Here is a 25847-nt window from a genome sequence, read left to right as displayed (position 1 = left end):
TTCTTCCAGATTTATCAGCGATGCTGGTTAGTATTCAAGAAGGCCTCCAGCAAAGGCCCCAAGAGACTGGAGAAATTTTCTGATGAACGCGCTGCATATTTTAGGTGTTACCATAAGGTAAGACCGATTGCTCTGGCTTTCCAGTTCATCTGTTCACAAGTAGGCAACTCAGTTTCATCGACTCTGAAAACTTCTCCTGATTATTTGACCAAGGTATAAATAATCATTTTTCCAAGCACAAAGCATCTCTAAAGTAATATCTACTTGCTAATTGTTTAAAGTAATTGTTGTTTTCCAATCCCTAGTGTAAGAACTTACCATGTTGTTTTGTAAATTTTCAACTTGCATAATAGACTCCACTTCCAACAACAGAGCCTTGAGAGTCAGGATTGGATCGCATGGAACGTAGCTCAGTGCCTGATGCAGAATAGACCCTCATGCAAGCTTGGAATGTTAGGAGAGGATTCGGCGATAGGGTAGGTTTTGGGGGACTGGGAGGGCTGGAAAACAGGTGATAGGTAGAGGAGGAGGAAGTCCCGCCCATTCATTTATTTCTTTAAGTTTGATGACTAAATTTAATTCAAACGTCCAGTTTTCCTAGCAGTAGTAGTGAGACTTCCTCACTAAAAATAATAAATTTTTGTGTGTTAAAATGCTTTCTTCAGAAATAGAAAGTTAAGGTAATACAAGGTATACTTACTGATTGGGTTCACAAGTCAGGCACCTCTTTCCCTCCAGGTGGTGATGTTTTTCATAGTCCTTGTTATCGGCAGCCTTTGTGTTTTCCCTTTCCGTGAAAATGTGTAAAAGCGCGTGGAATCACTTCTTTTCCCCAAGGCTCTGGTTATTCCCATGCTGGGAAAAGACTACTCTTTTGACTCTGGAGGAACCATGCTTATGTTTATGATAGAACATTTTGATTGTGTTGGTTTTCCATATTGAAGACTCTTATCCTCATTTGGTGAGAAGTTACAGGGGGCTGCTTGCCATTTAAGATGTTTTCTGAAACCAGTAGATCCATCAGCATGGAAATCTTGCTAAGTGAGGGAAAATGAGTAATCTTTCCTTTCATGCAAATTCTCCTAAAGTGGCAACTTCATAACATCTGATTAAGGGCCCATGTTGACACCTTGGTTTATACAATACATTACTATGGTAATTTGTCATAGCAGCCTGAACAGACTAAGATACCAGCAGACTCTTGTTCTGTCTGGTTGCTGATGTCTGTCAGTCCTTCTTTGTTTTCGTTGGGTCCTGCATACATCTGGAAACACCTGCGTTTTCACAGTCCCCTCTACCTGCCTTTCTGGATGTAGAAAAATAAATGGGCTCTGCTTTGCTTGCAGACCTACACATGCCTAAGAGAAGAAAGAGGACAAGCAAGGAATATTGCAGAGAAACTTCCCCAACACAACCCACCAGCATGTGGTGTTGGCTCTGTGGTCAATATGCATAGTGACTCGGGTCCCAGCCCTGGGCTGCCTAATTCACGGCCTCTAGAGCATGTTAGAAACATACGTCAATCACATCATAATACCCAGCTCCAAACCCTCACCGAGTCCTTCTCGTGGACTCACACTCACAATCTGACTCCCTGTGGCCGGTTTAACATCACCGGCTCAGCTTCCCCAATCCCACTTGCCTCGGCTCCGGGCACACTGGGCCCCTTGCTTTCCCTGGGGTAGGCCAAGCACAGTCCTGCCTTTGAACTTGTTTTTCCCTTTCCTTGGAATACTGTCCCCACAAATATCCACAGAGCTCATTGCCTTACTGTATTTTCCGGCGTATAAGACGACTGGGCGTATAAGATTTTCCTGGGTTAAAAAGTCGTCTTATACGCCGGAAAATACGGTATTTCCATCTTAGAGGTGAAGTGACGTGTGCTCAAAGCTGCATAGATATTTACCGTATTTTCAGGCGTATAAGACGACTTTTTAACCCAGGAAAATCTTATACGCCCAGTAGTCGTATACACCGGAAAATACGGTACTTTGCTCAGGCCATTGCTTACATTGTCTCAAAGTGAAGCCATTTCTTGACTCCATTATTTAAATTGGGGTCCTTGGGCCCCCTCCTCCCATCTCCCTTTATTTTTCTCTTGAGCACTTATCACTACATATGTGTCTACTTGGTTGATTCTTATTGTCTTCACCACTGGACCACCCTAAAGTAAGGTCCACAAGGGTAGAGGTTTTTGGGGGTGGGGTTAGGCGTGGTTCTCTATTAGTTATCGGAGCCTAACACACAGTCGACACTTTGTACAGCATTTGTTGGGAATTGTTAACTTATGGAATACAATAGATGCCTTTGTGTTAAACTTTTATTTCACTTTCCAGAAAAAAAAAATCTGTACTTAAGACATGTGAAGCCAGGAACAGGAGTTTTGATTTGGAGGAAATGGGATGAGTGATGACGGGCGAGGAAGCCAGGTTTGGGAAGTTTTCTGGGGACAGCCTCAAAGGGAAGACCAAAGTGGACTGGTAGTTCCCCTCTGAATGTGGAACAAGCAAGGGGAGGTTGAGGACAAGCTTGCCCTATTTCAGACTTCTACCTGCTGGCTTTGGACTTTAATATGTAAATCTGCGAGGAATGTGGTAAGCCAATTCCTTTTCATCTCTAATAACCATTAACCAAAGTTCAAAGCATTAGAGGGAAGAATTATCTACATCAAGCCTCCAAGCCCTTGAGGAGTTCCTGCAGCCGATTCATCCTTCCTGTTCTTTCGGATCTGATACATTCAGTATTCATCTCTCAGGGGCATAAAAACGCTGAAGGGATTCTGAGATATGCATTTTTAAAAAATCTAAATGCTGTGTAATTTATGAATCTTGATAATTATAAGCTGGGGGTTATACGTAGCACACCGTGACCAGAGTTCATTCGGCTATAAATGAAGTTATGGCCGAGAGAAGGCCCATACACTCTGCTGTTTGGTCAGTGCAGAGGCAGTGGGACCTAGGCAGACATATCTTCCCTCTAGGAAATCAGTAGCGTTTCTGAGAACACGGTGCTGCGTTTGTTTCCTTTTTAAAGATATTACTAAGGAAAAAAAATGCCAGTTTTGCATAGGATCCTTTTTAGAAGTTTTAAAACAAGACATTGGCTGTAGACTTTTAAAAGTTGGTGCCTTCCTCACTGCACATGTAGCTAACGGTGCTCTCGTGCAAAAATGGGAAAGTAAATATATGAATAATGCACATGCAGAGCAGTTCATTTTCCATTTCTTTACCTCTTCCCGAGCGCCCGCCAGCACTCAGCTGTCAGAGAGGCTGTGAGTTTGATGAAGTGTAATTGCAACCGTGGGAAGGCGCCAGTGGCTTTAAATATAGTTCCTCTCGTTAGACACAAGTCCACTGTTTTCACTCAGGAAATCAAAGTCGTTCACACTCACCCGAAGGGGTGAGCGTTCCTCTGCATAGGTTACTTTTTTGTGCTGAGGGACAATGGGGAAGGGGTCTGAGTGGAAGGAAGACCGAGGCACGTGGCGTGGGGCGTTTGCTGGGCCCGGGTTTGGGACCCTGCTTTCTAACCCCGCCTTTGCTCCTTCAAGCGTCTTAGCTTCTGTGTAACGTGACCTCCGAGGCAGGTCCCATCATAGCTTCCTCACGTCACTGTGGGATCCAATTCACCGTGGACTAGAGGACGCACCCAACAATTTCTCTAATATAAGCGTTTCCCTAATTGTGCGCTGGAGGGTGCGGCAGAGGCGAGTTCCGGGAGGACCAGGGTTCTGTGGCCACGGTTTAGTAGCGACTGCTTTTCCTTCCCATTCCTGAGATGCCAAGCCCACGGGAGTGTATGGGGCCTCGGGGGGCAGCGGGGGGAGTTATGGAGACTCGGGGAGTCCTGCCATTAGGACAGCAGAGCCACCGTAAGGCAGCACTTCCCAAAGCGATTGCATGTGGAGCCACCGTTTTTATTAAGGCACATATTCCGGGGAACAAGCACATCTCACTCTAAGGAACCCAGTCTTGAGTGCTGCTTTTGGGGTCCCCTTTACTAAAGTCCGCTTGGCCCCTGGTTATTTCAGCAGTGAGCGAATAGGAGGGATCTTCCCGCTCCACCGAAATCGGAGGTGGACTTGTACACGGATGGGATCAACGCGAATGGCTTTGTAAAAGGGAAGTCCCTCTGACTGCGGGGGAGAGTGGCCATGATGACCTTTGTCGTTCTGCCCGACCTTTCAGGCTCATGGTTCCGTCGGTCTGTCCTTCCTTAGCGACCAGGGCACTCTCCCGTACCCCAAGCTTCACACGTTGTTCTTGTTTCTGCAAAAGTTGGATTCGGTTCCTCCCAGTGAGCCAGCGTCCCAGCATCTTTTCTCGAGAATTCTGCCAGCTTATCTTTCCCAGTGACTCGTTCTTTTTTACACGTTTCTCCCTTCTCTAAGACATGTCCTCTTCGGAGATAGCTGTCTCCGTCTTTTCAGAATCTTGAAATATAGCATCGCCTCTTCTTTCAATGACTCCCAGTACTTTGGTTTTTTATTATTACGGATAAAGCTGCTGTGAACATTCGTGTACATATTGTTGTATGAATATAAATTTTTATTTCTCTGGGATAAAATCCCAAGAGTGAAATTGCTGGGTCACTCGGTGGTTCCATGCTTGCTTTTACGAGGAACTGTCAGACTGTTACAAAGCGCCTGCGCCATGTACATTCCCACCAGCAGTGCTTGGGGATCCAGCTTCTCCACATCTTCGCCAGCTTTTGGTGCTGTCACTTTTTTTTTTTTTTAAATTTTAGTCTTGCTGATAGTGAGATCTCATTGGGATTTTAATTTGCATTCCCTAATGGCTGGCTGCTGATATTGAACATATTCTCATGTACTTATTTGCCATCTTTATCTCTTTTTCGGTGAAATATGTTCTTTAACCATTTTTAACTGTATTTTTTACTATTAAGTTTGGCAGATTTAAAAAAAATAAAATTTATATACTAGTCTTTTGTCAGATATGTGGTTGCAAATATTTTCTCCCATTCTATAGCTTATCTTTTCTTTATTTTAATTAACAGGGTCTTTTGCAGAATGAAAGTTTTAATTTTGATGTGATCCTGTATTTGAATTGTTACTTTTATGAATCATGCTTTTGATGCCAACTCTTAGCACTCTTTGTTTAGCCTTGGGTCCTGAATAATTTCTCCCAGTTTTTAAAAATTATGTTTTTATTGATTTCAGAGAGGAAGGGAGAAGGAGAGAGAAATAGGAATATCAGTGATGAGAGAAAACCACCGATTGGCTGCCCTCCTCATGCCCCTGGCCAGGGATCGAGCCCACAACCTCGGCATGTGCCCTGACCAGGAATCAAACCGTGACCTCCTGGTTCATGGGTCGATGCTCAACCACTGAGCAACATTGGCTGGGCTCTCCCAGTTTTATTATTAAAAATACTTTCAATGTTTATAGTTTTATATTTTACATTTAAGTCCATGATTCATTTTGAGTTTACTTTTTTGTACAGGGTGTGAGATGTGGAATGAGTTTCACTCTTTTTACCTATGGATGTCTAATTCTAATACTACTTGTTGAAAAAGAGTTATTCTTTCTCCATTGAATTGCTTTTGTACCTATGTCAAAAATTATTGGGACATATTAGCTTGGGTCTATCCCTAGATTCTCTATTCTTTTCCATGGAACTATGTATCTATTTTTCTACTGATATCATACTCTCTTGGTTACTGTAGATAGAATTTTTGATATTGGATAGAATAATTTCTTTCATTTTATTCTCTTTTTAAAGGTTGTTTTAGTTATTCTAGTGCCTCCCTTTTCATAAAATTCTAAAATAAGCTTGTATGTCTACAGAAAACCCATGTTAGGCTTTTGAAAAGAATTACATTAAAACTATAGATCAAATTGTGGGAGAACTGACATTCTGTCTATGTTGAGTTTTTCAATTCATGAACATGGTATGTCACTCCATTTATTTGAATATTTGATCAGCATTTGTAATGTTGAGTCTCCATATCCTGTACATGTTTTAAGCTTATACCTAATTATTTTATTTAGTTTGGATTAAATTTAAAGCCCTTTTGGATTAAGTGCTTAATTTGTGTAAGTCATTTTTGGCCTATAATCTGATAAAACAGTCATCTTGTTTAAATTATTTTTTTCCAGTCCCTCAATTATTTGACTAATTATTCGAAGAGGTTAGTTTTCCTTGCATTTTGGGAAGAGCCTCATTTTTTTTAAAGATGTATGAAAATTTCATCTGTTTACTCTGTCACTGGTCTGCACGTGTGTTTGACTTAAGCACACACATACATATGGAAAAATAAGAAGGACAAAATAAGAAGGACAAAACAAATTTCACCTACAAAGTTCATTGATTGCAAATTCCTTTTCCCCCATTTACACTTATTTCTTACATGAATTTAAGACCCTGTGTCTCCAGGGCTTTTTCTACGCTATCTTACCTTTATGTGGAAACACTTGGCTATAATCCAGGTGCACACAGAAGCTCTGTGTAAGTGATGTCAAAGGGAAGTTAGTGAGAAATTAGTTAATGGTTTCTGGTTTGAGAGAAATCACAGAGGACTGTTGGCTAAGTTAGTTACTGGTCAGGGAGTTGTGTTGACAAAGAATGGAGATCCACTCACCTCACTTTAAAATATTTTACAGGGTTTTTTTCCTCTTCACTCTTCTTATTCTTTAAATTATAAACATCATATCTGTTCCTTTTAACCTGTTTAAACAATTCTGAAGTGTATGGAGTAAAATGAAAGGAAATGATGACCCTAGTCCTGGGTCATCTAATACACAGATACGACCCTTTCATTTATCTGCTTCAAGAAATCTGGAAAATTAGAGTGATGTGCACTTTTCAGACTATTTTCTCTGTTTATACAAATAGGATCAGTCTCACTCACATATAGGTCCTACTTTTAGAGCAGGAATGGGGTAATTCATGGCATACTGTACGTTCTTGTGTAAGAAGACCATAATTATAGATTTCCCTGGGATACTTGGGTGGGTCTGTAGTTCTTACGTAACTTTAAGTAGTAATTTATTTCACAGTCAGGGGATAAATTATAGTTCATGAGATACATTAAATGGTCACATCAATTATACCAGTCCCCTTTCCCTCTAAGCCAATAATCAGTGGCTCATTAATGACACCTCATTAATTTCACAGTTCTAGAGTACTCTTTAATATTTGATATACCGTGATCTGTTTAAGAAATACCCAAATTGGTGGACAAAATGGTTTCTAATTTTTTGCTAATATAAATTTAATTAGGATGAAAAACTTGTGCCTCTGTCTTTGATGTGCTCATGCTAATCTTTTTGGAAGAAAAAGCTGTGCAATTGTCAGGGAATATCCCACACCTTTCAACTTTTTGTAACTACTGCCAAATTGTGCCCAGATAGGTGATTCAAAAGCACACCCTCCCCCCCACCCCCCACCCCCAACCCCTGCCCCGATGAGATCCTAGGAGAGTGCCCTACACCCCAGACTCCATTCTCTGCATACATTTCAGATGCAGGCTTCTCAGTTTAAGCGCCTTTTAATTTTAAGGAAGACACGGTGAACGGGTTATTTAAGTTATTTTACATGTGCAAATAAAGGTCCATTCTTCAGGGAGACAGTTTGGATGGATGACTCAGGCAGGCCCTGGGCCAGTTTATTTTAGTGACCAGCGGCCTGTGGCTATTTGGGGAAAGAATGGAACCATCTCTCTGGGGGTGGGTGGCACTGTCTAGACTGGTTCTTTCTGAAGAACCCTTTCATAAGCTGTTTGCTTAACCTGCTGTGTTCAGGGCCCCCAGGGGAGACTGTGGAGAGAAGTGCTTTGTGGTGACATTTGTGATGGGAATGGAGCCCATCTCTGCTTAGTTGCCTGTCCCTCTTACTGACACTGTGTCTTAAAACCATTGGTGCTTTTTTTAGGAAAGACAAGACGGAAACATTTAAAGGCTTGGAACACAATGTAAGAAATCTGGAAAATTTTTAAACAGAAATGTTTAGCGGAGTAATTTGGAGTACTCTGAAATTTCAGCACATAATAATAATATAAAAACAAGTGTTACAGCAAAAGCAACGATAAGAAGAATAGTGTAATTGATTACTTTGTTAATACTTGAGAAAACATTATGGGCCCCAAAATAGATTGCTTTCATATTACTTTTATTTTCAGAGACAACCGATAAAAGTGAAAGGGCTTATGCCTCTTCATTTTCAGTAGGATAATGGCTTTAATTTTTTTTAAAGAATAAAGCAATTTGAAGCTTCTGCAGAGATTTGCAATTTGCATATACAAAGTGAATTGCTCACTTAATTCATTCAGTCCCATAAGGAGAAAAATAATTAGGATACTGCCTACAAAAAGCAAGGCGGCAAATTGCCTTTTAGGTAGCGGCCTCCTTTTCACTCTGTAATGTAAATAAATCATCAGCCCTCCGTTCCTATCAGCAAAGGAAGGAGAACAATTGGAAATCAAATCCTTGTTTTCCTAGATGGAGATTGACTTTGCAGCACATCAGAAGCACACTTAAAATCCCCACACAGTGCCTGCTAATGGCATAATTCCCCCAGGAATATACCAGTTCCTCAAGGGAATGTACGTTTTAAAATCCGATGGTCTAATCTTCTCATGAAACAGCAGAAGAAATTTCATCAGTCTCTCCATATAGTTACAAAATAATCCATTTGGAAAATGGAATCGTGTAACGTGTAATTGTTTTTGTTAATGCAAAACTGTATCGGTAGCAAATTAAACTTGGAAAGTATGGCCACTGTGTTAATCGCTGGCTGCTAAGCATTCATGTCAATGAACGCGATCACATATGATGAATCAGACATCTGGAGTCTGGCTTTAAACAGCCAGAAGAATTCGGTGGTCTTTATTTGGGAATTCCTAATCGGATGGCATACTTAAAGATTCGTCAAAAACTTAGGAGAGTGCTGGATATTTTTTTCCTTTGATGGAGTTATGAGACCCTGTGTTTTTGATAATCAGAAAACTAGAAGCCAGGAACTGCATAGTCATGAAGTAACTCTTAAATCTCTGTCTTTTCATTCCTCCTGTCCTGACCTAAGCTGAATCCACTTACTGCCTGCTTGTCTGCTGGCTTCTCTAGGCTTTAACTCCTCCTCAGATGCGGTTCCCATCCTTCCCAAGGTTAAGGCTGCCATGTATGTCCACGCCAGCTGCTCACTGCTGAACTCCAAGGGGCGCCTCTATCGTCAGCTCCCCCTGAAGGTCACTGTAGTGACATGATGCATCTCTCAGCCTTGTCCGTTCTCCACTTCCATCCCAGGGCTTCTCACCCAGCGCCACTCACATTCTGGTGGGGGGCTGTCCTGTGCATCAGCTTAGCAGCATCTCTGGCCTCCACCCAGTTGATGCCAGTAGCTCCTCCCTTGTGACAACCTAGCATGTCTCTAGACATTGCTGAGTATTTCCCTGTGGGGAGGAGAGGGGTGCAGAAATCTCCCCAGATCTCAAACCACTGCCCGACAGAATAGTCTTTCTAATACACAGATACGGCCCTTTCATTTATCTGCTTCAAACCTTTAAATCTGTGCCCTTCAGACTTCACGATTCACATTAACGGAGGCAGCACATCAGCTCTTTAGGAGCTGGTCCTGGCCCAACTGCAGTCCCATGACTGTGCACATGTAGTTTCTTCTGCCTGGAAACTGGTCTGTCTGTCTCATAAATCCTTGCCTGTCCGCCATGACCCACCTGAGGAATAACAAGGCCTGACTCAACAATGGCGGCCTCTCCAGTCCTCCGCATATTCATTTTTTAATAACTAAAGCCATTATCCTACCGAAAACGAAGAGGCATAAGCCCTTTCACTTTTGTAGGTTTGGTGAGGTGTGGTCAGGTGACTGTGTTTGAATCCCAGTTCGCCTGTTGGCCAATTGTGTGCCCAAGCCAACCTCCGGAGGCCTCAGCATTCTTCCACGGCCCATGGGCAGGGAGCAGGGCCAGTGGGTAGACATGTGAAACGTTGAATAACACGGTGGGTGTGAAGTGCTCAGCACCCAGCATCTGGCACGTGAACAAGGGTCTGCCTGCCTCGAGTCAAACCTGCCTCTGCCAGTGTTAACGGCATCGCCGTGCCTCGGTCTCCCTGTCTGCGGGGCAGGGGATGGCAGTGATGGCAGGAGCAGGAGCTTTCACCCCACAGGTGCTCACGGAGGGGCCACACGGGGTGGGGCACCGTCCTTGGCCCTCGGTGGTGGAAACAAAGCGGGTGGCTCCCGTCCCTGCCGCTAGGGAAGAGACAGACCTACGGAAACATGGGGGAACATGTGCTGTGGTTGGTGTGACGGCCAGTGCTCAGGAGGGAATGAAGGCAGGGACGGGTCGGAGCATGGCGGGAGAGGGTGGCAGTTTTCAGGGGAGTGATCAGGGCCGGTGTCGTTGAGAGAGGGACGTGTGAGTCGCCGAGTATGGGACGATCTAGAGGAAGAGTGTTTCTAGCAAAAGAAGAGGAAAGATGGAATAAGGCTGCTCGATGGCCTCAGGAGACTTCCCTGAGGCTTGGAGCTAAGGAAACAATGACTCGCCCTGTGTGATGGCCATAGCATGACCGTAGGCTGCATTTCAGAGGAACACGCGGGATGTGCCAACGAACCGTCCCCCCGATGAGCAGGACCACGCGGAGACCCGGTGTGCAGCGGTTTCTCCCCGCTGCGGAGAGAAAGGCCTCTCTCTTAGAGGGACCCAGAGGGTGTCGGGGGACGCACGGTGGGAACGCATCTTGAGAAAAGCGAATCGCCGTTTGTTCAGACTGGTTTTCAGGCAGCGCCATCCAGCAGAATCAGCACGCCGGAGCCAAAGGCACCCTCCAACGAGGTGTCCTTCTGCCGTTTCCCGCCTTGTCCAGGGAGGGCGGTTGGACCGCCTTCGCCATCTGCCTCTCATCTCTCCGGAAGGAAGATACCTCGACGCAAGGGGGGATTCGAAGGCCCGATAACATGCTGTGCAGACGCCACCCGGCAGCTTCGGAAGCAAAGAACAGGCTCTGGAAGAGAAGCCTAAATGGGGCCTAGATCCACCTGCGCATGGTTTTCTCCAGACCCTAACCAGCTACAGCTAGAACCTGCCGGTGTGGTAACAGCTGGCTGGCCGTCCCTCTGAAATACCCTTGGAGACTGGTGTTCTTGTCAAGCGTCAATGGCATGGTTTCCTCCTCAAGTAAGCTGCTCAGTGTCTACAGCAGCTCAGCGATGGACAGATCTTAGTTAAAACCAAGGATGAGGATGCCCAATGTCTGAGTGTACGGTGGGCACTTACATCAGCTAAACATAGAGTGCATTCTACATAGTCCAACTGGGTAACCTGACTCAACGCAGTAGCTACCCATTAAAATCATTGTTTTCTAATCCTCACCTGAGGACATGCTTAGGGAGAAGAAGGGAGAGAGAGAGAAAAACATAGAGCGCTTGCTTTCCATATGCTCCCCAGCAGGGGATCCAACTCCCAACACAGGTTTGTACCAGGACCGGGAATCGAACCAGCAACCTTTCGCTGCACTGAGTGACACTCAACCAACAGAGCCACTGGGGCCGGGCTAAACATTTTGAAGTAATAAATGCATAATAATAGTGACTCTAGTAACATTCGTGATTTGTGTTTCCAGATTATTTCATAAAAAGTAGTCCAGGTGGGAGCAGGAAAAGTATGCTCAGTTAGTATTTACCTTGAGCCCGGCAGTCACGCATGGATAGGCTTGGGCTGACAGCCAGTTGGATTAAAAAGAATAGTACCTTGATGTGGATGCCAAGATGATTCCCTGCAATATGGTTGGGGAACAAGGTATTCGCACGATACTATAGTATCATCGAAAAATCAGTAGAATTGCTATTTTACTCTAGAGAGATACTGCAGCTACCGCCAAGTGATCGACTGAGCCGCACCAGCCCAGGGGTGCTCTGTCCTCGGATACAATGCAGGACATGCCCACAACATCCCTTCAAAGCATTCCTGTGTGTGTGTGTGTGTATGTGTGTGTGTGTGTGTGTGTGTGTGTGTGTGTGTATTAATCCTCACTTGAGGATATTTTATTTCCATTGTTTTTCAGAGAGAGAGTAGAAGGAAGGAAGGTGGGGGGAGAGAGAGAGAGAGAGAGAAGAGGGAGGGGGAGAGAGGAGGAGAGAGAGAAACGTCGATGTGAGAGAGACGCGACTGCTTGCCTCCCAAACTTGCCCTGACTGGGAACAGGGAGTAAACCCTCAACCCAGGTATGTGCCCTTGATTGGGAATCAAATCTGGACCCTTAGGTGGGCAGGCCCGATGCTCTAACTATTGAGCAGCACCGACCAGGCCCTTGCAAAGCATTCTTAACAAAAATGTTATCTGAAATCTCATCAAGCCTTTCGATGTAACTTTCATTTCAGAAGAAGTACAGGGGATAGAAAAATTAAGGGCATGGAGGATAAGCAAACATAGCTAGAACATGGAACATTTCACTGACAAGATCTTTTCAAAAAGGCAGTACCATTTGCAAAATTCAGGGACTCTTCTAAATTAAGAGTGGCTCAGTATAAGAAGAGACACGATGCATGCAGCGTCATTGGCCCTGGGATTGGCTGGTGGCAGATGGCTGTGGGCACAGCTCTGAAAGACTTTTGGGGACTTTCAGAGGATTTTGAATATGAGAAGGCAATTAGAAGACACGAGGAATTCTTGCCTATTTCCTTGTGACAATGACATTGAGATGATGTGTAAGAACCTTGTTATTTGTAAGAAATATTTGCGAAAGTTGTAGGGATGACATGTGTCTCTGCCAGCAATTTTCTTGCAGGTAGTTCGGCCAAAAGCAAAGTGGATGTGTGTGTGTATGGGCACTCACACAAGCGCTACATATTTATGTGCATAGAGAGAGAAAGCTCATAAAAGAAAGGTGGTAAAATGGTAATAATTGTCCATTCTGGGTGCTGGGTGTATGTTGTATGTTTGTCCCTCAGGGACTGGTTCCAGAACCCCTCTGGACACCACAGTCCACACAAGTCCCCTGGAAAATAGTGTAGGACAGTATTATTCTTTCAGATCTTCTGTGTTTGAAACTCTCCAAAATAAAATTTTGGAAAAGAAAACAATGAACACAAAATTCCTGGAGCAACAAACAGAAGGGAGAAAACACACACACATCCAAGTGTTTGTTTTAAAAAAAAATGAATTAGAAAGAATAAAGAAAACTGAAATAATTCCCCAAATGTCAATATCCTGATCCATCTGTTCATACATTCAGAGACTCAGGAAGAAAGGGAGGGAAGCATTGGTGAGGTGGGGCGGCGGGGTGGTGACACTCAGGAGGAGAGGATCTGACCTAGTTATACATACATCGGCGACATCTCCATGAACGTGGCATGGCAGCTCCCATTCTGTGGGCCAAAGCAAGTTGCACGACCAAGTCCAAGCTCATCAGGAAAGAGCCACAAGGGCTGAGAGAGAATGGATGCCTGAGAGCAGGTAATTCAGCCTAGAAAAGGAAAGGAAGGTTGCTGTGAGCTGCAGAATTTGCCTTTGGTCTGACTTGAAATAGCTCCAAATTCTAGAGAGACTCAGTCTTGCCAAGTCTTATCTTTACCTAATTGTTTCCTGCCTCCATGCTCTGAAACATACCTTTTGCATCACAGAACTTCCTATCTAGTAGTGTTCATTATCTTTTTATCAGCAGATTTTTCAAAGAGCCGCTGTCTTCTATGAATTTTCAATTAGTCCAGGATTGTGTTGGCCCCAGGATGTACAAAATTAGATTAAGCCTGAAGTTGACTTGGGTTTTAGAAAGTACACACTCAATTTCTCGAGGAAATCAAGTATTTCAAAGGCCCTAATATTGACATTTTCAGTAAGCCATACAGATGTTTCTGGTCTTATTTGATCGTGTAGCTGGATTCAGTAAGCTTAAATATATCTTGGAAAAGAAAAAGGAAAGTTACACATTGAGGGGGTCACAGATTTATTTGAAAAAGTAACCAGCCACTAGCATCTCAGGAAATAACAGGTTATTTTGCTTCTCTAACTTGGTTTGCTATTGTTTTAGCATGGAGATCATATGAAAAGGTAGGGTAAAATATTTAAACTCTTATCTACATACCATCCTATGTAATAAAAGGCTAATATGCAAATAGACAGAACGGCAAAACAACTGAACAACCAAACAACTGGTCACTATGATGTGCGCTGACCACCAGGGGGCGTGCATGGAACATGGCAGGCATTGGCAGCAGGCGGCAGAGCGTGGAACATGGCGGGTGTCGGCCATGGTGGAATAGTGGAGCAGGTGAGCCGGGGTGCCAGACCAAGGCGGAACGCAGTCGCTGTCATTGGGGCGAGCCTCTGGTGGTTACTAAAAATACTTTGCTCCCATGTGCCGTGGTCCTGCCCACCGCTCACACTTGCTGTTGGCACCAGCCCTGCTCACACCTGCTGCCAGTGCTGGAGCCACTGCTCACACCCGCTGCCAGCACCCGTCAGCGGGTGTGAGTGGCGGCTGCCAGCTCCTATCGCTCCTCAGGGCTTCTCCACCTCCCCTTGCTCCTGAGGGGCGATCGGGGCTGGCAGCCACCTCTCGCACCCATTGCCGGTGACAGCCCCACTCACACCCACTGCTGACACTGGAGCCGCCGCTCACACCCGCTGCTGGCGCTGGCCCCAATCTCTCCGCGCCATCAGCGGATGTGAGTGGGGCCAGTGCCCCATCAGCGCGTGGGAGCAGTGGTGGCGGGAGCAGGGCTGCAGGCAGTTGGGACGTGGGGGGAGGAGGGGCCCTGCAGCGTGAGGGGCCGGGTGGGGTTGCGGAGGATGGGCTGAGACCTGCCCCTGTGCCCACCGCAGCTTCGCGGCCCATAGTTCCTTTTGAGGTGCACGGATTTGTGCACTGGGCCCCTAGTTTTTAATAACCAAATGACTGTTTTCTGCTAAATGCCAGAACTCACCTGCTAGTAGTGAACATTTGTAACCAGGTCTCACTTAAGACCTGTCTTGGAACCTTTCTTTTTTCTCTTAAATCAATTCTCAGACATTTTAGAATTTGGTGATGAGGCTTGAAATTTATCTTTATTGCCTTTCTTAGAAAATGTAATTGTGAAATGGACAAAAAAGGCAAAAAACACCCAAACAAACCCACAAGAAAAGAAACAACAAGCAAATGGCCCTGTGCAGAAGTGACCTTTGGGACATCATGTGGGAACCAAATCATGACCAAGTTTCTATTGAAATCTAGGTTCATGCTTGTGCCAAGCAAATGGGAGTTGCTCTGGGTGAGGCCATGACTGTTGGGCCCATTGGTTGTCACCTGGATTGTGTGGGTTTTTTTTAAACTATGGATTTACATTTTTTGATGAATGAATGAGTGAATGAATGAATGCAAGGAGATTCTTAAGGGGATGTGGTCCTAGAACAGTGGCGGTTAGGTGCTGCTACGCTTTAGCTGTGGGTCTGTATGAAGGACATCATAATTCAGGTAGAGCTTATGGCGCGTCTTGCTCTTGTGCTGTGAGCGAAAATTAAAACGATAACTGCAGAGGCTCAAGGGGGAGTTTTCCTAACAAGTTCTGAGCTTGGCAGGAAGTTACTTCTGGTTGATCTGAGACATAAGGAAAAGACAAGAACTTCACATGGCCGGTGAGTGGAGTTACTGTGTGTGTCTCTGGTCCTGGGTGCTCCTCCTGTTGGAGGTAGCAATGAGGGTCCGATAGTCCATGGAGGATCCATATTCAATGAAACCCTGAGACCGTATCAAAATCTGTGTTTGCTTTAAAAGTGACTCTTTAGGAGCAAATTGTTTCTTTGTTAAAGGAATATTAAAAAATACGTCCTGTCTTGGTTTTCTCCTTTACAAAATGGAGTGACAGTGGCGTTCAATGAATCTTGTAAAAGTTTTATGTGAGATAAATATATCTGCAAATGTTAGTTCTTGTAATTGTCACTTTACCACGTATTTTGAGGAAGGTACATGGATTAGGGTAGATGGCAATTTTTTTAAAAAGTAAGGCGTGTGCGCGCATGCTTGTGCGAGTGTGTGTGTCTGAGTGTGTGCATGCCTGTGTATGTGTCGGGGGGCATGTGGGTATGTGCATGCACATGCTCACTGAGATGTAGCTCTGAGTTGGGGACAGAAGCTGCTGCTTTCTCTATAACTTGAATAGCCTTCCACAAATGAAACGAAACCCTGCCAGGTCTGTGAACGCTCACTCACGTCCCCTGAGCGGGGGTGTTGGGTGGTTATTATCTAAACCAATTTCCAGAATGGGTAACTGTGTTTTGACTCATGCAGTTCTCCCTGCATTTCCTGACTTTTTGGGTGACTTATCTCTTCCTCTTTGCCCTTACTGCCTGTGTAATGAAACGACACATGTCAGCGTCGTTGCTGTGTTTCAGGCCAGGGTAGACTGCTCTTTTATAATGACTCCGTGGCGGGTCAGAATACAGCCTGGGGCACTCACATCACACTCATACCCTGCGTCCTGGGAAAAGAAAGAGGCCCTCAAGGAGGAGATGGATTCTGTGCTGAAAGTTTAGAGTTGGTCATTAGCATCCATTCAGGCAGCTGAAGAGCACAGGGTTCAGGGGTGGTTTGCCTCATTCCCAACTTGGGTCGTTAGCTGTGAGCTTGGGCACATGACTTTGACCTTTCTCAGCTGCAGTTTCTTGATTTTGAAAATACTGAGAATAATAGCTGCCTCGTAGGATTTTGGTGAGGATAAAAGGAGACATCCTATGTAAGAATAGTCTAAGCACAGTGCCAGGCTTTATAAATGTTGACCCTCAAATGACTGTTTTTCATTGATGGAGTCCATCAGGAAGTCATTGATAGGTGACTGGCGTCTGGCTGGGAGCTGGAGTAATAGATACAGCTTCATGCAGCGTGCATGGGAGCAGCAAGAGGGGAGCAATAATTCCCACTAAGGTCAGGGCAGGTTTCCCAGGGGAAGCAGAAAAGTAGCATTTCCTTAGAGAGAAGAGGCAGGAGAGGGGGCATCCGCTCTGGAGAGGCACCGTGTGGGCGGGCTTGTCCTTTTGTCCAAGTCCACGTGTGCTGACTGAGTTTCCACTGTGTGGCAGGCTCTGTGTTAGATTCACGGGACATAATGGTGGGCAAATACATGCTGTCCTGACCCTCCACAGGCAAGCCAGGCACCAAACCATCACCCATGTGGCCATCAGAGGGCGTGAGGGCAAAGATGTCATTGGATGGTAGAGTCTTGCGACTCTGATGGGATGGGAGTGGGGTGGGGTTGTCCTTTAGGGCTCTGCAGGTAACTGAGAGTTAAACTAAGACCCAGAGGGTGAGTGGGAGCAAAGTTAGGACAGAGTGGGGAAGGCTCTGCCATGAGCCTTCTCAGGTCCCTTCTCAGAACTAAAGGAAGGCCCGAGTGGCTGGACAAGGACACATGGCGAAGGGTCAGAGAGGAGGCTGGGAGATAACTATGGGGAAGGCCACAGAGGGTCTTGATGGTCATTCGGAGGAGTTGGGCCTTTGTCCCATGTTCCATGGGAAGTCATTGAAGTGTTTTATGCACAGACATGCTCTAATCGGACCTGTATTTTGAAAAGACCATCAAGATGCTGTGTTCACAGTGAATTAACGAGGTTACAATGGGAGTGGAGAGACTGACAAGTAGTTGGGGAGGATGACAGTGGCTTGTAGTGGGGCAGCGAGCGGCACAAGAAGGAACCAAATAGAAGCAGTTCCGTCTGGTAAACTCTAAGCGACTCGGTGTAGTTGGAAAATAAGACAGGTAGTGTCGAGCCACTAGAGACTGGTGTGGCGGGCTTTGGGGGACGCTGGTGTCCTCCTTGGTTTGGGCTGCTGTAACAGAATGCGATGCACTGGGGACTTGTCAGCAGACGTGTCTTCCTCACAGCTCTGGAGGCTGGGAAGTGCAAGGTCCAGGCTCTGCCAGATACACTCTCTGGCAAGAACTCGCTTTCTGGTTCGTGGACGACATCTTCTTGCTGTGTCCTCACTTGGCAGAAGGGACCAGGGCGCGCTCTGGGGTCTGGTTTGTAAAGGCACTAACCCCATTCCTGAGGCCTCCACCCTCAAGACCTAAACACTTCGCAAAGGCCCCACCTCCTAAGACCAGCACCTGGGCAGGGTGGGGCGGGGAGGGGAGGATTTGACAGAAGAATCATGGGGAGGCACAAACATTTGGTCCATAGCAACTTTAATGGTATTTCATACTAAGACGTTTGCATTTATACTATAGAGGGAGCCAGTGGAGGCACAGGAGCAGAGGAATGAAATAAGCAGATTAGCGCGCTCATGGAGGGTGTTTCTTTCTCTCCTCACCTACTTCTTGAGCCAGACTTGTATTGAATTTTGAGTAACGAGTGGGAGAAATGGTGCATAGCATTGAAGGCAAGGTCGATGAGAGCACATTCTTTTGTGTAACACAAAGGAGGTAAAGGAAGGGGGTGACCCTTGTCAGTGCGGAAGAGTGGTTTATCTTGTAAATACTCCACTCTGAAGCCCTGTAAACCTTCTCTCAGGCTGGCCCAATGCTCACACCCCTGGAAGGCAGCAGGGGACCTGGACAGATCCCCAGCAGGGACAGCCATTTGGAAACACAATAAGGGGAGGGGCTTACAAATGTGTTGAAGGGAGGAGAAATATTGGGGGAGAGGCAGGAGAGAGACAGTGTGCAACGGGAGAGCTTTCCCTGCTGACAGCAGCCAGGGGATACCAGTGCAGTGTTCCCAGCTCTCAAACAGTGTCCATCACCACTGAGAAGCTAGCAGTTCAGAGGGAGAAGCTAGGAGTTCAGAGAGAGAGAAGCTAGGAGGCCAGAGAGAGAAGCTTGGGGGTTAGAAGGACAAGCTAGGTGTTCAGAGAGAGGAGCTAGGAGATCGGAGAGAGAAGCTAGGAGGTCGAAGAGAGAAGCTAGGAGGTCAGAGAGAGCAGCCAGGAGGTCAGAGAGAGAAGCCAGGAGGTCGGAGAGAGAAGCTAGGAGGTTGGGGAGAGAAGATAGAAGGTCATAGAGAAAAGCTAAGAGGTCAGAGAGAGAAGCCAGGAGGTCAGAGAGGGAAGCCAGGAGGTCAGAAAGAGTGGAAACATTTCACAGACCAGCTTTCTGTGCTGGACAGAGGACTTGAACCTGTAGTGGAGGGCGTTTTGGGAGTCCTGACACTCCATCTCTGGATGGCAAAGATTAGGATCATTCAGTATGCACTGAACCAGCTTTCCTTCTCCTTCCTTGGGTCCCTGGGTTTAAGAAGCTTCCTCTCGGAGTGGCTGTCCACAGTGATGGAGATGGACATGAGAACTGTGGAGAAGGGAGTCCTTGGGGGGTATAAAAAGACTGAATAAAACTAGCTTTCTACCTCTAGGAAGGAGAGTTACATAATATATCTCAGAATGTTTAGAAAACGAAGGTAACATGTTAACCTTCCTTGCTCTGTGTTAAGGATGACACTGGAGTGAGTCTGAGCTTTGATGACACTGTCAAGCTGTGTTCATCCTCCTTCCTGTGTCTGCCCTTGGCTGGGGGCTATTGATGGGAAGCACCATTTGGGGAGTGTGATCAAACTTGTGATTGTCCATTTTCCAGGTGACAGAACTCAACAACGTGAAGAACGTAGCTCGATTGCCCAAGAGCACCAAGAAGCACGCCATAGGGATTTATTTCAGTGACGACACCTCCAAGACCTTTGCTTGTGAATCAGGTTCGTGCGGCGGGGAGGGCTGCTTCAGCCGGGGAGCGGGCGCCGGGCTCACAGGCTCCTCTTGGGCATTTCCGCAGATCTCGAGGCTGATGAGTGGTGCAAGGTGCTCCAGATGGAGTGCGTGGGGACGCGGATCAATGACATCAGCCTCGGGGAGCCCGACCTGCTGGCGACCGGGGTTGAGAGAGAGCAGAGTGGTACGTAAAGAAAATTCTCCGCTTTGCTCTTTTGTAAAACTGTTTTGTCCCCGTATAAGAAAAATAACGTATCTTCATTCTGTAAACTTTTTGGAGTTATAAAAAATGTATATTGAAGCAAAATAACCTTTTATTTCACCTAAAACCTGTGTTAATATGTCAGCGTATTTCTTTTCTTAATATGTTTTCGATGCATGATGTGAATATATCTACATTAATAACATCAGCTAGAAATTGGGGGGAGCCTGCTCTGTGCCTGTTTCTGAGGAAGGTGGATTAGATTATTTGGTTTTCCCAGCAGCCCTATGACATAGGTCCTCTTACTTTCCCATTTTATAGGCGAGGAAACTGAGGCTGAGAAGAGCTAAAGGTCTTGCTCCAGGTCCAATAGCTGGTGTTTGATTCCGGACTATTTGTGGTCCTGTATTTAGAATGTCCAGGCAAACAGTGGCGTGGATTTGTGCCTTGCCCTTTTCACTTTTATTGAAAGGCTTGCAATGTTTTTTAATAGAATTTGAACTTTATGAATACTTCATCAAGTTTAAACCCACCGGTATATGTGATTTCTTTTTTCTTTCTACTGAAACACTTGAGCCAACTCTTTGAGCTCAACATTCAACCTGGGAATAAATCATTACAAGTAATAATGACCAAAATATTCATGACACTTCAGCAAAAAAAAGAAAAAAAAAATCAATCTTGGTTTACAGTGCGAGCCTGGAGGTGAGAATCATTTCTTTGTCTCCAAATAGCTGAGCCTGTGACAGGCAGATTGGGTCCCAGAGTTCTGCTTTAGCCTATTGCATTGAGCTATGAGGCTATGTCACAACCCAGAGGCCGTGGGTCACCTGGCTCAACCAGGAACAGGGCAGAGGCGGAATTGGGCTGACCCCTTCTGTGGGCGCACACGCCACTGTCCATAAAATACGTCCTCCCTTCCGACGGGAACTATGTCTTCATGACACGGTCACAGCCTGGGACTACTTGGGAGGGAGGCACCGTATCTGCCCTAATCCTCCCCCGTGGAAGCGTTGTTGACAGGGACCTGGAAGTGCTAATTCGAAGGCACCTCTTATAGACTAGGAAGCTGAGCTGCAGGGCGGTTGTCACGTGCCAGGGTCATGCAGCAGGCCCAGGCTCCTTCTGTGGTCTCTACGTCAGGATACGCCCGGGCTGCGAGGCCCCACCCGCCGCGCCTCACAGGCAGGTGCACGTGAGCCCAAACACAGAGGGGAAGCATGACAGGCTGTGGTTGCGTTAAATTCAGGGTGCTCCAATCAGCACTTATTTCTCACACATTTCTATTTGTGAGGCTGCATCCTGATGGCGCTACAGGCTGAATTCAAGGGTGGGCTGTAACTAGGAGTGACCTTCCCTGTACCAATGTCCCATGCCTCAGTTTCCTCTTCTATCAAATGGGAATGGGAATACATTCTCTGGTAGATAAGTATTAGGGATGATTATGGAACTCAGTTAGGTCTTTTAAGGCACTTCACAATATTAATTTGCATGGCTGCAAGGAATTGTAATAGAAATGGTCCCTCTCACCGAAATTTGCTGTTGCCATTCTCAACCAAGGTAGTTATAAAGGACCTTTAAGCAAATAAACTGGTGATGGTCTTTCTTACTTTCTAATCAATGATGACAGTCTTGCTTACTTGTTCCAGAAAATATTTGGTTAGAAGGAGTTTGAAATAACTTAGAAAACTTCAATAAAAGATGCATTAATACATTGCACAGTCTTGACACTCCTACTTACTAAATTCAGCTTAAATATATGAAAATCCTAATGACATATTTACTATAAAATAATTAGCTTAGAATGGCATCAGTCTTATTATTGCCACTCTGTTTTGTCAGATGTACGCAATCAACAATGATGTGTAGGTGAAAATGTATTTGCTGTAGAGATGTTCAGATTTCACTTAAAGGTTTTTGACTCAGTGAATTCTTAAATTAATGAATTTTCTAAAATATAATAGAAATACCATGATTGTGCCTGTAGAGATGAAATCTGGTTGCAGTAATAAGTCAAGAGCTGTATTTAGAGTAATCTTAAATTTTAATAGTCATCCCAGCAAGCAAATGAATATTTCTTTCCAGTATTTGGCTGAAGACAGCTCACTGTTAAAACCAGTTCAAATATATCCGTTGACTTCTTCCCAAACTGTTGGTCTGTGAAGTGCACGGTGTTCATGTTGTTTTATTCAAACAGTTTGGGATACCGTTTTATTCATCTAGTTATGAAAATGATAAGTCGACAGTTATTTCACACCTGCATCTTTTGTGAACACAAAAATGTGGGCGTAATGAGTGTGTGCTTGGCAGGGAAAAATGCTTTTAATGGTTTCATCACTTTGGTCTTTTATTGGCCTACACGTTTTTTTATTATGCAAATTAAAAAATTAAAAAAAAACACTCTTTGCTCATTTAAATAGTGTTTAGTGTATGTTGTCAGCCAGATTGTGTCATTATTATGTGATTTAACATGGTCTTCATTTTGAAAATCATTTTCTGGGACTGTGAACGGATGAGAAAGATTTATCTCCCTGAGTATTCAGTCAAAAGCTAGACAGTGAGCCTGAATTATGTTGAAATGCCTCTTTGTTCCTACAATGTCTTTGCTGTTTTATTCCTGGGGATTTTAGACTAACCTTTTGTTTTTCTCCCAGAGAGATTCAATGTGTATTTGATGCCATCTCCTAACTTAGATGTACATGGCGAATGTGCCTTGCAGATTACATATGAGCACATCTGTCTTTGGGACGTCCAGAATCCCAGAGTCAAACTCATCTCTTGGCCGCTAAGCGCCCTGCGGCGGTACGGGCGAGATGCTGCTTGGTTCACTTTTGAGGCAGGGAGGTGAGTGCGCTGATTGCTTTTCCATGTTTTTCCCTAGGTGTGCATCCTCGGAGGCCTGGGTTTCGTACAAGAGCCACCTTGCATCACCCCTTAGGGACTGCATAGACCGTAACCATAGGGGGTGTGCGGTAAAACACTCATATATTAAACATGGCTTCCTTTTCCATGGACAGTTCTAATGGTCCATGAATATGATACGAATTTTCATTGCTCGGCTTGATTTCATAGCACAGACTGCAGTTGAACTAGGTCCAAATGTGCTCTTCACTGGTCAAGCTGAACAGGGGCCAGCTCCTTGGATTTGGAAAACCTCCCTGTTGTTATTCCATTTATGTTTCCTCCTCTAAGCTGACTGGTCCCTTAGCCAGGCGAGGGGCGGCCCCTTTGGAAGCTGCAGCTGGTGAGGTCCACCTGCTCTGCTCGCAGTGCAGGGCAGGGCGCTGGTCCTGGAGGAGGCCGATTCCAAAACGCGCTCCTTGCCATACCCAGGAGCTCTCTCCCGCTTTCCTGCTCATCGGGGAGAGAGATCTTGGCGCCCTAGCATTTGGGTTGATCATTAGCTACAAAGAGATCAGTCTAATCAGTGTTCCTTTTCCTTCTCCCCACCCTTCCTCCATCAAATTTAGGCTCAGTATTTTTGAAACACTCATGCCAATTTTACATTTTAGTATTGTAAATGACTGAATTTTAAGAAATACAAGTCCTTCTGTATATGGCCTGGCATTGCATTAACGTTGGAAACAACTTATGACTTAAAAAAAAATTGTGTCAAAAAAAAAATTTTAAAAAAAGAAAAAGAAAATAAACAAAAAAGGGAGACAAAATAAAACACACAAAAGTAACTAAAAAGAAACAACAACATCAAAAATTGTGTGTCAGAGTGGACAGAGATATACTTGAGATAAGGAGAGTAAACACAGAATTTCTGACCACCCAAGACCCTGACCTACCGGAGTCTATGATAGTAATGCTCCCCTCAGGTTACTCTGTTAATTCATTCCAAACAAAGCCCAATTATTTAAAATTTGCTTTTCAGAAATATGATCAACACGGTGCTCTTACGACCATTTTAGAAAGTAAGATCCTTCTCTCCCATACCGCTGTTCTCCGGTCCATTTATTTTCAAGTTCTGAAAGGGCATGTCAGGTGGAGTACCATTTCACCTCCGGTATTGAAATGCTATAAACGAGCCAGTGAGTCTCCCAGAGACGGCAAACGTCCTCACCTTAGAAAATACATCTTTAACCTTCAGAGCAATGTTCTTCCTTTGCCAGAATTACTTACTTAGCATCCTCGTGGGAAAACCTCTATATAGGAAATTAAGAATTTGTTTGGGAAGGTGGGTATATTTTCTTGTTTGGGTCTCAGATGTTACTTATGTATTCATCCTAACCAGTGAAATCAAGGTGTAACATATTTTATAATATACTTTTCTATTGGCCATAAACCCATACCCTCCCCGCTGTTACTTATATTGGCGCACAGGAGAATTCTGCATTGATTGGGACATTGGGGCCCATCTCAGGCAGCACTCATTCAAACACGAATATTTCTCAGTTGTTCTTTGATTCACTATCTGTAGGAAACAGGAATAGGAAAAGTGTATGGCTTTTTAATCATAATTTCCGAAGCTTTTGAAACCTTAGCAAACTTTCATAGTATCTCATGAGTATTTGAAACTTCTTTTTGAAAATATATTAATGTTCTAGGTTTTACTACTCCTAATACCTTCCTCAAGATTAATTTATTCAGATTTAAATCTGGTTGAACTTCTAAGGTCCTAAAATTATTCTAAAGACTTATATTTCTTCTAAGTCGTGCAGAAACTAGGGCTGTTTTTAAGCAGGTGTGTGTGTGTGTGCGTGCCTGTGTGTGTGCGTGTGTGTGTGTGTGTGTGTGTGTGTGTGTGTAGGAAATCATGTTCCTCATTTGTAAACAACAGGATGCAGGGCACAGGTGAAAAAGTGGAGAGATACTGAAATAGTTCAGGTGGAAGAAGTGGTGGGTACAGTGTGGATGAATTGGAGACATACATTTCACAATTACCCAGTGACCTTTGACGGAAAGCTATGAAGTGCTGTCTTGGAAAATGAAAGAGTTTTACTTCATGTCCTTGGTTTCATTATGGTCTGACCTTTTGGGTATTTTCTCCAGGAACTCCAGCACTTAGGTGGTTATAATACCCACAACGCCTTCCACAGAGTCTTTTTAAAAAATATATTTTATTGATTTTTTACAGAGAGGAAGGGAGAGTGATAGAGAGTGAGAAACATCGATGAGAGAGAAAGATCGATCAGCTACCTCCTGCACACTCCCCACTGGGTATGTGCCCGCAACCAAGGTACATGCCCTTGACCGGAATTGAACCTGGGACCCTTGAGTCCACAGGCCGATGCTCTATCCACTGAGCCAAACCAGTTAGGGCAAGAGTTTTGAATCTCATATAGTGCAGGGGCTTCGGATGCTTGTAATCTTGAGCAGCATTCTTTTTAAAAAAATACATATATTATTGATTTTTTTTTTTTATAGAGAGGAAGGGAGAGGGATAGAGAGTTAGAAACATCGATGAGAGAGAAACATGAGAGAGAAACATTGATCAGCTGCCTCCTACACACCCCCTACTGGGGATGTGCCCGCAGCCAAGGTACATGCCCTTGACCGGAATCGAACCTGGGACCCTTCAGTCTGCAGGCCAGTGCTCTATCGACTGAGCCAAACCAGTTAGAGCTTGAGCAGCATTCTTATTCATGCCATTCCGGATGAGGCTGTGCCAACTCGAGACTGACGATGCGAAGGACAAGTACTGAGATTGTGTTCTTGGGATCTCACTCACTTCTCAGCCAGCATGGTGTTGTTGAGGGAGCCTGGCTCAGGAATCAGACAGACTGGGTGCTAATCTCTGCTCTTTATTAGCTGTTGACCTTGGGGAGAGTGTTTACCTTCCCTTGTAAGTTTATCCAAGGAGTAGCTTCCTTGCAGGGAAAAGCAGAAGTTCATGCAGATGGCCTAGAAGGTGCTGGGCTTCTCCTGAGTAACAGCTTTGTATTTTGTTACGATTCTTCTTGGAGCAGGGCTGGCTTTGCAGGATGCAGACAGTGTTAAGCACAAGGTACTATTACTATTTTATATTTTGCCTGAAACTCAAATGAAGATGAA

The 25847-nt window shown here is 44.9% G+C and overlaps 1 protein-coding gene across 1 annotated transcript in view; it reads left to right on the top strand.

Annotated features, from left to right (window-relative positions):
* DOK5 (docking protein 5) overlaps nt 1-25847 on the top strand; it is a 136662-nt gene that overhangs the window by 66757 nt on the left and 44058 nt on the right. The window contains exons 2-5 of the mRNA XM_008141193.3: nt 10-117; nt 19518-19632; nt 19710-19829; nt 22502-22691. Of these exons, the coding sequence (XP_008139415.1) occupies nt 10-117; nt 19518-19632; nt 19710-19829; nt 22502-22691 (533 nt within the window). The remainder of the gene's footprint in view (nt 1-9; nt 118-19517; nt 19633-19709; nt 19830-22501; nt 22692-25847) is intronic.

This window comes from Eptesicus fuscus, chromosome 12 (genome assembly GCF_027574615.1).
Source record: "Eptesicus fuscus isolate TK198812 chromosome 12, DD_ASM_mEF_20220401, whole genome shotgun sequence".
Lineage (NCBI taxonomy): Eukaryota > Metazoa > Chordata > Mammalia > Chiroptera > Vespertilionidae > Eptesicus > Eptesicus fuscus.
Note: the sequence above shows the minus strand (reverse complement) of the source record. Positions and strands in the feature narration are given on the sequence as shown.